The 11,486-nt window shown below is 46.0% G+C and overlaps 2 protein-coding genes across 3 annotated transcripts in view; one reads left to right on the forward strand and one right to left on the reverse strand.

Moving 5' to 3' along the window:
- Nucleotides 1-2,138: 2,138 nt before the first annotated feature.
- Nucleotides 2,139-11,162, reverse strand: ALYREF (Aly/REF export factor). The gene is made up of 6 exons (XM_034789995.1): nt 10,889-11,162; nt 10,417-10,548; nt 6,235-6,382; nt 6,065-6,128; nt 5,739-5,919; nt 2,139-2,952 (listed from the first exon to the last, which is right to left on the reverse strand). Exons 1-6 carry the CDS (start codon nt 11,123-11,125, stop codon nt 2,938-2,940), a joined length of 777 nt encoding a protein of 258 aa, XP_034645886.1. The 5' UTR covers nt 11,126-11,162; the 3' UTR covers nt 2,139-2,937.
- Nucleotides 11,163-11,216: 54 nt separating this feature from the next.
- Nucleotides 11,217-11,486, forward strand: part of ANAPC11 (anaphase promoting complex subunit 11) — a 5,338-nt gene continuing 5,068 nt past the window's right edge. The window contains exon 1 of one of the 2 annotated variants that reach the window (XM_034789997.1): nt 11,217-11,329. The gene's annotated coding sequence lies outside the window, so the exon portion shown is untranslated. Of the gene's footprint in view, nt 11,361-11,486 lie in introns of both variants that reach the window. The other variant, XM_034789996.1, reaches the window with a different exon arrangement.

Consider the following 11,486-nt stretch of genomic DNA (forward strand, 5'->3'; position numbering starts at 1 on the left):
TTAACTCTGCCCTCCCTGGTGTGCTGCGGACCCTGCTTCGCTTGCTCCGTTCTCTGTCCTCGTTCGGGCTCGTTTGCAGCTGCCGCCTTTCGCCTTCTAAAATTCCCCTTTCATGTCTTTGTGTTGACTTTCCCGTGCTGGTTTAGAAAGGGTCAGCGAGGGGGCATGGCTGAGAGGCAGCTCACCCTGCTCCCAACCTCCCCATTGCCCCGGGAGAGTTGAAGGGAAGTGGGTAGCTAAGGGCCTGTGAGGAGCACATCTACCTTCCATCTTGGGGGAGGGAGTAGTCCCTGCTCACAGGGGGGATCAGTGCGGGGTGAATTGCCGTAGTCCCCTTGAGAGGGTGAAAGGGGATCCCAAAGCCCCTCTTCTTAGGGGAAGCAGGGGTCAGTATTCCCCTGTGCTCTTCAGGCATAGGGAAGCTCCAGAATACCTTTGTCCCCTGCTGGAAACCTCAGGAGGTTCAGCTTGGTGGGATGTTCGCCCTTTGCCAGCATTATATGCCTGTGAGGATGCACTGAGCCTACCCCTTTTCAGTTCCTTTTGTCTGAGGGAGTGTCTGTCCCATGCAGTGAGCTGGCCAGTTCCTACTTCCCCATCCTTGTTTCATGCATCTGACCAAGTGGCCATTCACCCACGAAAGCTTATGCTCCAATACACCTGTTAGTCTATAAAGTGCCAAAGGAGACTCTGTTGCTTTTTACAGATCCAGACTAAGATGGCTACCCCTCTGATCCCTGTCTCAGGGTGTCTTAAACACAGGCTCAGGCAACCTCTTACCCAGGTTTTAGCCCTACTGTCCTTACACAACCCTTATAGCTGGTCTTATATGTGTTTTGAACCTGGGCTTACCTGGCTGGGGATATAGGTACCCAGCTCCATGAAGATCTTCCTCATGTAGAAGTTAATCTAGAGTCACTGTTGCTCATCCCAGGTCTCCATGATGATGATATCCTACCTCTCTGTGCTAGTGGCCTGCAGCACGTTGGGGAATCTACAATGATTTAGCAAGCATCAGCTGTCTCCACTCTGTCATCCAATATGCATGACCCCTCCACCATGCACCACTACTTTCCACAGCCCAGCAACCCCTGATAAAATGTCCTCCTTTGTGTCCCATAGCCTCTACCTGCATCCTGGTGCACTAACAGCACAGCCACAAGCAGGACTAGCTCATCTATCTGTGCTGCATACATCCCTTAGCACCAGCTGAAACAGACAACGGAAGAGCATGCAGAGCTGGAAGTGCCTCCATTAAGTATGCTGGTAGGCTCTGCACAGAGGCCCAAGAGACAGGCCCAAGTTATCCCACAATATATTGCAAAACAATTCCTAGAGTGGGTCATCAGACACTAAGTACCCTGGAATACATTTGCAGAAATCCTAGTGCCAAATCCAAACTGAAGCACCAGTATGGATGCAGCTGCACAGGTCTGAGTCATGCAATTTTGCAGCGTGGATGCTTAGAGGCAGGCTTGGTAAACCTGGGTACCTATGCCTGAGTACAATCTAGTGATATCATACCTTCAGTACTATCTATAACATAGATGAGCTGACTTTTTAAAAAGATGTAATTTGGGGTGGGGATCTCGATCTCACACCTAGGGCACACTCAACTTTTCCATGTTGAAAACTGTCTACTTAACTCTCATTGCTTATTTTAGCTGTGGAGTACATGAACAATAGTGATACCACTTCCCATACCTGACTTCCCCCCCCAATAATGCAGAAGTTCTCATCTCTAACCTTGCAAGTCTAGAAAAGTCCTCATAGTTTGTCACTTAATGATCACATGTTGGGCCTATAGGCATGAACACTTAAGTCCAAACAAAGTGCTCATGATTTGCTTTCTCCTGATTTCTAGGTTTAGCATTCTTCTCCAATATGAACTCTACTGGGAAGGTAGAAGAGGTGTCCTGTACCTTATCAGCCAGGTTTGTTTTTAGACATATACAAGCTGAGGTTTCCTTCGCTGCTATCTCCCAAAAAGAACTTGAAGGTAGCTCTTTCCCAGGCCCAGCTGCCAGTAGATTAGTAATGAGTACAAACTGAAGATTATGACCTCTAGATTCTTTTTGCTAGAAGTTTTTTAATCAGACACCAAAGCCATTTATAGAAATAATTCAATAGGGAATTGATAGTTGAAAGACTAAATCTTTACTTGGCATTTTGGAGTCACTGAATTTGCACAGCAACTGTTTACAGTAAAAATACTGAAGAGGTGGGACCAGCACTGAACTTTGGAACCAAGTGTTAAATACAAAACAACTTCAACAAGAATTTCACCTCCTCCCAGAGACCAGCAAGGAGGTTTGTGCACCTTTTATTAACTCGTTACACTGGAGTGAGTCTTCATTTCATTTCAGGCAGATGTTTAAATAGAGCAGTATTTGATTGTGCAGCTACCCACAGGCTCTACTCAGCACAGGGAAGTTGGTGTGCACAGTTAACAGGCCACCACTGACACTGTGGGGACAGGGAAGATCTGAGGCAGAACAGCAACCCCCCCTTCCTCAGAGGAGAGTGACTTGACACCAACATTTAGAAATGGACCTGCATACCAATTTCCCTGATCCCTACCCACCATATTCACATTCCTGCAGCCCCAGGCCAGGCTCCATCCCTGGACTCCAGCTGCAACACGAAGCAGACGTTTACAGCTCTAGACACATTTCTATTTTATTACGGCAAAGGTGAAAAAACCACCTCAGCCCAACAGGCAACCAGTAAAATTTATCCCAAAAATAACTCGGTACAAAACAGATCTGTTTCAGAATTAAAAAAAAACCTTTACATGAGTTTAAAACCTATTCCAAACATAAAAGTAAAACAAATTCCATCCTTGATATTAGTGGCCACAGTCATACACCCCTCCCTCCGGAGAGCATGGAATGAGATGTCTGGAGTCCTTTCCATGCAGGGGATGTGCTCACTGCTTTAACTGGTGTCCATCTAGAAGAAGAGAGAAGCTCTGTTATTCACAGTGCTGCAAGACAGAATAGGAAGAAAAAGCTTTCCATGGGTCTCACAGAAACTTTACTGTTAAAATATAGGTCTATCAGATGGAATTAAGCCTTTCTGTATTAGAAAAAGTGCACCATTTTAACTAGATCAATTTAATATTCTCTTGTGAAGCCAGTGGAACATAGCAAACTGGTTTAAATGCATGAGATTTGTACCAATTTAACTTGGTACATTTTAAAATTAATTACATTAAATCCATGTCCATTTCTATTACAGACAAGACCTTTGTTTCCCTCTCTCCTGTATATTTTCTAGTGGTTTATCCAGTCTAATTCTAAAAGACCCCCCTTTAAATGCACTACTTCACCCAGGGAGCGGATTCTACAGTTTAATATGTCTCACGGTCAATGGTTTTTTTCTGTTATTCTGCATAAGGCGCTCCTTCTCCCCAGTCACCTCTAATTTCATCCTATTCCTTCTAGTTTAATTGGCAAGCTGTGGGGTAGACTCTCAAATGTAGGATCTTCCTAAATTATGAAAAATGAATAGTCAATATGGTAGGTCCTGTGCTGTACGTATGTTAATATTACCAGTTTTCAATGTGCTGCAGTTTTTTGTGGTGACCTTACATAACAGCCTACAGACATTGAAGGAGAATCTTGTTTCGGCAGCTGGGTAAGGTGCAGGTGGAACTCTTAACACCCCAAGGATGCCTGGGAGGAACTGAGATCAGCATATGATAGGTACATGTTTTTGCTGCAGTGATCAGCAGTACAAAGTTGACATTTAAACGGTGGTTAGGGTTCAGAGATAGTTTGATGAGATGACTAGGACAGCTCATGCCTTTCAATGTTATTTTTTCAGACCATCTGCAGACTCAAGTAGACATCACTGCATCAATGAGCATCCAGTTCACAATTTAGTATCTTCTTTGCAACCAGGATAAGAAATAATTATTTCTGTAAAATAACTCAGATTCTAAAGCACAATGCTGAAACAAATTCATTCCATTCCGGATATTCTATGGAACACACTGGATCCCACCTATCACCTCCCCACTTTGGCCAGGTCTGTTCTGTACTGGCTAAACACTCCTACTGGGTTGCAGCCTATATTGGCAAAATGGCACTGTTGACAATGTAGCTGATTCCTGCCCCTGAGCAAAATAAGCTATGTTGGCAAAAGTGCTGCTGGTATAACTCAGTCAGCGATCACACTTCATCACACCTGACTGACAACTTTGAAGCAGTAGTTCTCAACATGTGGGCTGCTTGTGGCCCAATCAGCACACAGTTGTGGCTCATGTGACATCCTCAGGGCTATACCGATAGTATATATATTGTGTGAATGCGGCCCACAATGGTATATAGGTTGAGAACCACTGCTTTGGAGCATAAACCTGGCCTTTAATTTGACAGTTTTGCATAGGCAAGCCCAAAATAGTATTGGTCATGTTGCCAGACTCCTGCCCATTCACCCTTCAGTCTCTTACAGTCATGGTTCTAATCATTTTCCCTCATTGTCTTATTTCAGTATCATTGGGAAAGTTTCAGCAACACTGGGTCCCAACCTGGATCAATCACCAGAAATGCCCCCTCATAACTGCCTACTCTGTTTGTGATCCTTTGTTTTTGATTTGAGCCAGTTTCCAAGCCAAGTTTTCCAACTGAGATTTATGAGGCTTTTCAATTCTTTATTAAAATCCCATGAGACCATGCCTACTGCATTTCCCTCTATTTTTGTAGTTCTATCAGAGAAAGCAGTCAGGTTTGCCTATCAAGATTTTCCCTTTATAAGCCCACAAGATTCCTTATTGCTGCTTCATCTTCTAGATATTGAGTGATTTTCTAATTACACTTCTTCCATTATTTTACCAGTGGTGAGTGAGTCTTACGGGACAGTAGCAGAGAGGAACACTTTCCGATTCTGCTAAACAGCCAAATCTGCTCCCTTCAATCTTCAGGCACACTCCAGTTATCCATGACTGGATTTTTAAATGGTCAATGGTACTGTAACTTTGTCACCCAACTACCTTAGGCCAGGAGGTATTTCATATGGCTCAGCCAATGGGTATTTCTCCCCCCAAACACACTTCACCACCTGCTCTTTAGCAAATTTAAGCTATGCAGCCTTTGGATTTATTAATTATATCAGCTGGTTTATACATGGGTCCTGCTTCCTCCCTTGACAACAGCCCCATCCTGCTCCCACTTTCCCTAACAACCTCAACAGACTAGTCTGGTTGGTTTGCCTCTGTTTCTATTACAGATTCTTTATTACTGGTGCACAGGGCAATGGGCACTGGAGGTACCACCTATAAATACAACCATTCCCCATCACCCCTCATCACAAGAGCAACACCAACTCAGGCTTGTTAATTTCCCCACCCTTCACTCACCCATAAGATGCTGAATACATATTTTCAAATAAGTTAGATGTGCAGTTTTGTGTTCGTTCCCATGTTCCCAGGATGTGCTACGTGCAGTGTGCAATTACATGTGAGAGGCTGGCCCAAGTGGACACCTAGCCTGTTTGAAAAACTGTGGTCCTGGATATTGCAGAATGTTCCCACCCCAGAGATGGCTGTTTCTCAGTCATGAGTAAGAGCAGTTGGTGGAACATTTGGGGGAATGAAGTTAACTACAGGAACTGCTTAGCCTCAAGAAGGATTTTTTGGTTCCGTGTTATGATAAATACTCCATCCTTTTCTGTGCAGCCATTGAGAGCTAACCCTTCCATTTCCAGATAAGGACTGATTGAGCATCCACACTTACCCTGGCATTATAAGCATCCAACTGTGCATCTAGTTCTTCTGCAGAGAGCTGCTGTTTGGAACTTCTTCCAGCCCCTCTGCCTCTCCCTCGGTTCCCACCACGGTTACCTCGCCTGTTGCCACCTCCACCACCAAATCCTCCTGAACCACCACGGTTTCTGGTCATGCCTCCTCTGATTACACTGTGAAGCATAGGAAGAGCTGTATTACAGGCACAGTACACTCTAGTCAACCCCAACAGCCACAAAGAAATGCAAATTCAGTGGCCAAGCTAATCAGGTGCAACAGGCCAGTTGCACAGGCCCATATCAAACAAAAGCGTCTCACCTCTGTGCTGGTCTCCGCTGTGTGTCTATCTGTGATGTAACCAGCTGAATGTTCATAGGGCGTCCTAAAAGAGAGAAAGTAATAATTAATCTGTATACACATGACACTTGTATCTAGAGTCCTCCACCCAGCAAGCGAAATGTCCTGTGAAAACAGCCAAACAGACTCACCATCCAGGGGGACTCCATTGTACTGCTTCATAGCTTTCAGAGCATCTGCCTTTCTTTCAAAATGCACATCTGCTGTCCCTAAACTGCGTCCAGACCGATCATAATGCACCGCTGCCTTCTTCAAAGTCCCAAACTCTGCAAAGAGCTCCTGTGCAACAGAGAGAGGGGAGCTGTTACCACTAACCAAACTGCTGCCAAAACATCTATCTCACAGCAGCACCAGGCAGGAAAGAACAAGGGCTGGCAGCTTCTCCAACTCTGAGGTTTATAGCTGTCAAAATTGTAAACATTGGTAGCCCAGAAAAAAAAACATCTATGAAAGGAGGAAACTCAAAGTCATACAAGAAGTTGCTCCAGAAGAAAACTTAATGGCCCTGGACTAAAGGTAAATTCTTTGAGGGGGCCAACATACGTGTGGACAAGGGTGATCCAGTGGAAACAGTGTACTTAGACTTTCAGAAAGTCTTTGTCAAAGTCCTTTAGCAAAGGCTCTTAAGGAAAGTAAGCAGTTGTGGGATAAGAGGGAAAGTCCTCTCATGGATCAGTAACTGGTTAAAAAATAGAAACAAAAGGTAGAAATAAATGGTCAGTTTTCAGAATGGAGAGTGAGAAATAGCAGTGTCACTGTACTGGGACCAGTGCTGTTCAACGTATTCAGAAATTATCTGGAAAAAGGGGTAAACAGTGAGGTGGCAAAATTTGAAGACAATACAAAATTACTCAAGATAGTTAAGTCCAAAGCTGACTGCGAAGAGTTACAAAGGGATCTCACAAAACTGGGTGACTGCACAACAAAATGGCAGATGAAATTCAATGTTGATAAATGCAAAGTAATGCACATTGGAAAACAATCCCAACTACACATTCAAAATGATGGGGTCTAAATTAGCTGTTACCACTTAAGAAAGATCTTGGTGTCATTGTGGATAATTCTCTGAAAACATCCACTGAATGTGCAGTGTCAGTCAAAAAAAGCTATGAGAATGTTAGGAAGCTTTAGGAAAGGGATAGATAATAAGACAGAAAATATCATAATGCCTCTATATAAAGTCATGGTACACCCACTCCTTGAATACTGCAAGCAGCTCTGGTCACCCCATCTCAAAATAGATCTATTGGAATTTGAAAAGGTACAGAGAAGGGCAACAAAAACGTTTAGGAGTATGGATCAGCTTCCATATGAGGAGAGATTAATAAGACTGGGACTTTTCAGCTTGGAAAAGAGAAGGAGGAAGGAATCGATTGAGTTCTATACAATCATGACTGGTGAGGAGAAAGCGAATAAGGAAGTGTTATTTACTCCTTCACATAACATAAGAGCCAGGAGCCACCCACTGAAATTAATGGACAACAGGTTTAAAACAAACAAAGTTCTTATTCATGCAAAGCGCAGTCAACCTGTGGAACTCATTGTTGGGGATGCTGCGAAGGCCAAAACTATAACAAGCTTCAAAACAAAAAAGAACTGGTGAGTTCATGGAGCAGAGGTCCATCAATGGCTATTAGCCAAGATGCTCAGGGATGCTAGCCCATACTCCGGGTGTCCCTAGCCTCTGACTGCCAGAAGCTTGGAGCAAGTGACAGGGGTTGGATCACTTGAAAATTGCTTGCTCCTTTGCTTGTTCCAGTGCTTAACTTCCCTTACAGTTATGAAATTTTTCCCAATGTCTAACCTAAATCTCCTTTGCTGCATTTTAAGCCCATTATTTCTTGTCCTGTCCTCTGGGGATAAGCAGAACAATTCATCCTCCTCCTCTTTATAACAACCTTTTAACATACTTGAACACGGTTATCATGCCCTGCTCCTGTGTCTTCTCTTATCCAAATTAAACAAATCCAGTTTTTTAAATCTTTCCTCCTAAGTCATGTTTTCTAGACCTTTAATCATTTTTGTTGTTCTTCTCTGGGCTTTCTCCAAAGTGTGGTGCCCAGAAGTGGACACAGTACTCCAGTTGAGGCCTTATCAGTGCTGAGTGGAAGAACTAGCTCATGTCTTGCTTACAACACTCCTACCACATACTCAAGTGATGTTTGCTTTTTTTTTTGCAACAGTATTACACTGTTGATGCATATTTAGTTTGTGATCCATTATAACTCCCAGACCTTTTTCTGTAGTACTCCCTCCTAGGCAGCCATTTCCCATTTTGTATGTGTGCAACTGATTATTCATTTCTAAGTGGAGTACTTTGCATTTGTCCTTGTTGAATTTCATCCTATTTATTTCAGAGCATTTCTCCAGTTGGTCAAGATCATTTTGTATTCTAATCCTGTTCTCCAAAGCAATTGCAACCTTTCCCAGCCTGGTATCATCCACAAATGTTATAAGTATCAAAGGGAGAGCCGTGTTAGTCTGAATCTGTAAAAGCAGCAAAGAGTCCTGTGGCACCTTATAGACTATGCATGTCATGCATCCGAAGAAGCGGGTATTCACCCACGAAAGCTCATGCTCCAATACGTCTTTTCAAACTTTGTAAGAGTATTCTCTATGCCATTATCCAAATAATTTATGAAGATATTGAATAGAACCAGACCCAGGATGGTCCCTGCAGGACTCCACTCAATGCTTTTCCAGCTTGACTGTGAACCACTGCTAACTACTCTCTGAGTATGGTTTACCAACCATTTGTGCACCCACCTTATAGTAGGTTCATCTAGGCCTTATTTCCCTTGTTTGCTTTTGACAAGGTCATGTGAGACGGTATCAAAAGTCTTATTAAAGTTGAGATATATCACACCTACTGCTTCAGCCCTATCCACAAGGCTTGTTACTCTGTCAAAGGAAATTAAGTTGGTTTGACATGATTTGTTGACAAACCTATGTTGCCTGTTACTCCGTTGTTGCTCCATTGTCTTTCTGGGTTCCCAAATTAAGCTGACTGGTCCATAATTCTCTGGACTGTCCTTATACCCCTTTTTATAGCTAGGTACTATAATTTGCCTTTTTCCAGTCCTCTGGGATGTCTCCCATCCTCCCCGAGTTCTCAAAGATAATCGCTAATGGCTCCGAGATCGCTTCAGCCAGTTCCTCAAGTATTGGAGGATATATTTCATCAGGGCCTGCCAACCTGAAGGCAGGTAACTTGTTTATCATGTTATCTAACGCTCCTAAGATGTGGGTTAGCATATCTGATGTCATTTTAATAAACAACTAGGGCCCAGATCCTCAAAGCTATTTCTGCTCCTAAATTCCACTGAAGTCAATGAAATTTAGTGGCCTAACTATGTTCGAGAATCTGGGCGTAGATAACTAGGGGGAAGCTAGCCTTCAAACCCGTGAGCCTGCATTTTAGTTGTATTAGGCTAACAAAATACTTAGGATGTATTTTTCAATGGTCAGTGAAGACTAGCCTTAAGAGTCTTTCCATATGCCTCGAGTAAGTTGGGTAGAGCAAATGACAAACACAAGGGCTCGCATATTTCAGCTGTGAGATCTTGGCTCCTTTACAATATCATGGGAATTACACAGAGTAGAGCAGTGCATAACTCATATGCTTTTTGCTATATTCCTTCTCCCCAAAAGCATGTTCCCACCGCAATTGATTAGGGACCCCCACAAGCCAGCACGTTTTGTCTAGCTGCATAGGAGTTCAGAACTGGGAGAAAAGCAGGAGTGGGGAGACAGAAAGCTCTCTCTCTCTCTCTCTATCGCAGTTAGGAGATAATTAAAAAAAAATGCAACCTTGTAAAGCATTCTACTAATGCATTTACTGGGATCTGCATGTCTCAGATTTTGGGCAAGTTACATTAAATTTTCAGACCCAAACATCATAGCCTTCCCACACAGACACCTTTGCTCAGTCATTTATTATATATTAAACGAACTACAGAGGAACAAAATACTTTTTTTTTGCATTCCAGTCACATCAGACAGTACTAAAACTGTCAGTCAGAAGTGGTGACTGCAACAATAAAAAGAGTCCAAAGTTAACTGCCTTAGAGATCCCTTGCATCTGAAGAAGTGAGGTTCTTACCCATGAAAGCTTATGCTCCCAGTACTTCTGTTAGTCTCAAAGGTGCCACAGGACCCTCTGTTGCTTTTTAGAGATCCCTGTGTCATTCCATGAGGAAGGGTCCACAGACCTCGGAAAATGTAACATTAATCCAAAATGCCCAAGCCAATTACCTCAAAGTGTCTCCTTTGTGGCTTTTCCAACACTTGGAGGGGGTGGGGGGCTCTCTTACCTGGATATCTGCATCCGACACACCAAAGTCTAGATTAGAAACCAGGAGCTTCCCCCCGGTTTCCACGCCTGCCCCAGCCCCAAAGCCGCTGTCAAACAGGTCATGCTGCCACTTTTCGGGGAGTTGCTTTGGCTGAAACAGAACAAATATTCTCACTGAGCATCTGTGTCCAAGCCCCCTGCCCGGGATCCCGCCACCCCACAGGGGTCTGACTAGTCCTCCCGAGACCCTGAGCCCGCTCGCCCCACCTCACTGCTCAGCCACGAGACGCTGCCCGCTGCGGGGAGAGACAAAGGGCCTCCGGCCGGGCCCGCCTCCTTGCTGGCGCAGCCGGCTCGAGAGCCGGTTGCCCCGCTCGGTCCCCAGGATCAAGCCCCAGCCCCCTCGCGCCTGCTGCTCCCACAAGTCAGTCTGCGGCCCCCCCCCGGCTACGGGGCCTCGGCCGCCCCCGCCCGCCCGCCTCGCTCCGTACCCGGCTGTAGGGCGCGGGCCGGTTCCTGCCGCCGCCTCGGGCCATGATCGGCCTGTTCCGCAGGGGGCCGCCGCCTCCTGCTCGCCCGACGCCAACACTGCCCCGGCCGGGCCCCCCTCCGCGGGCGGCGCCTCCTCGGCCCCGGCCTCCGCGGCCGCCCCCGGCGCGACCGGCCCCCCGCTGGCTGCGGTTCAGCTTGATGATATCGTCCAGGGACATGTCCATCTTGTCGGCCATGATGGCGGCTCCGCTCCGGGGCCTGCACTTCCGGCCGCGCTGCGCCGACGCCGGAAGCGGAAGGGGCGGGCCAGGGCTTCAAATGAGAGCGCAGGTGCTGTACGCCCTGCTCTATAGGGCCGAGGCGGGGGGGGAGGGGTGCACGTCTTGCCGGGGGCGGGACTTCCGGTACGCGGCCATTGAGATTCCCGCCGGCCCGAGCGTGTGAGCTGGGGACCGTCGTGTCGTCTCTGGGGTGGGGCTGCCGGGATCCTGGGGCAAGGGGTCCCGCGGGGGCGGGGCCGGAGAGATCCCGAGGGGGAGGGGCTCCAGGGGGCGGGGCCGGAGAGCGCCCGAGGGGGAGGGGGTCCCGGGGGCGGGG

Source organism: Trachemys scripta, chromosome 14 (genome assembly GCF_013100865.1).
Source record: "Trachemys scripta elegans isolate TJP31775 chromosome 14, CAS_Tse_1.0, whole genome shotgun sequence".
NCBI classification, from domain to species: domain Eukaryota; kingdom Metazoa; phylum Chordata; order Testudines; family Emydidae; genus Trachemys; species Trachemys scripta.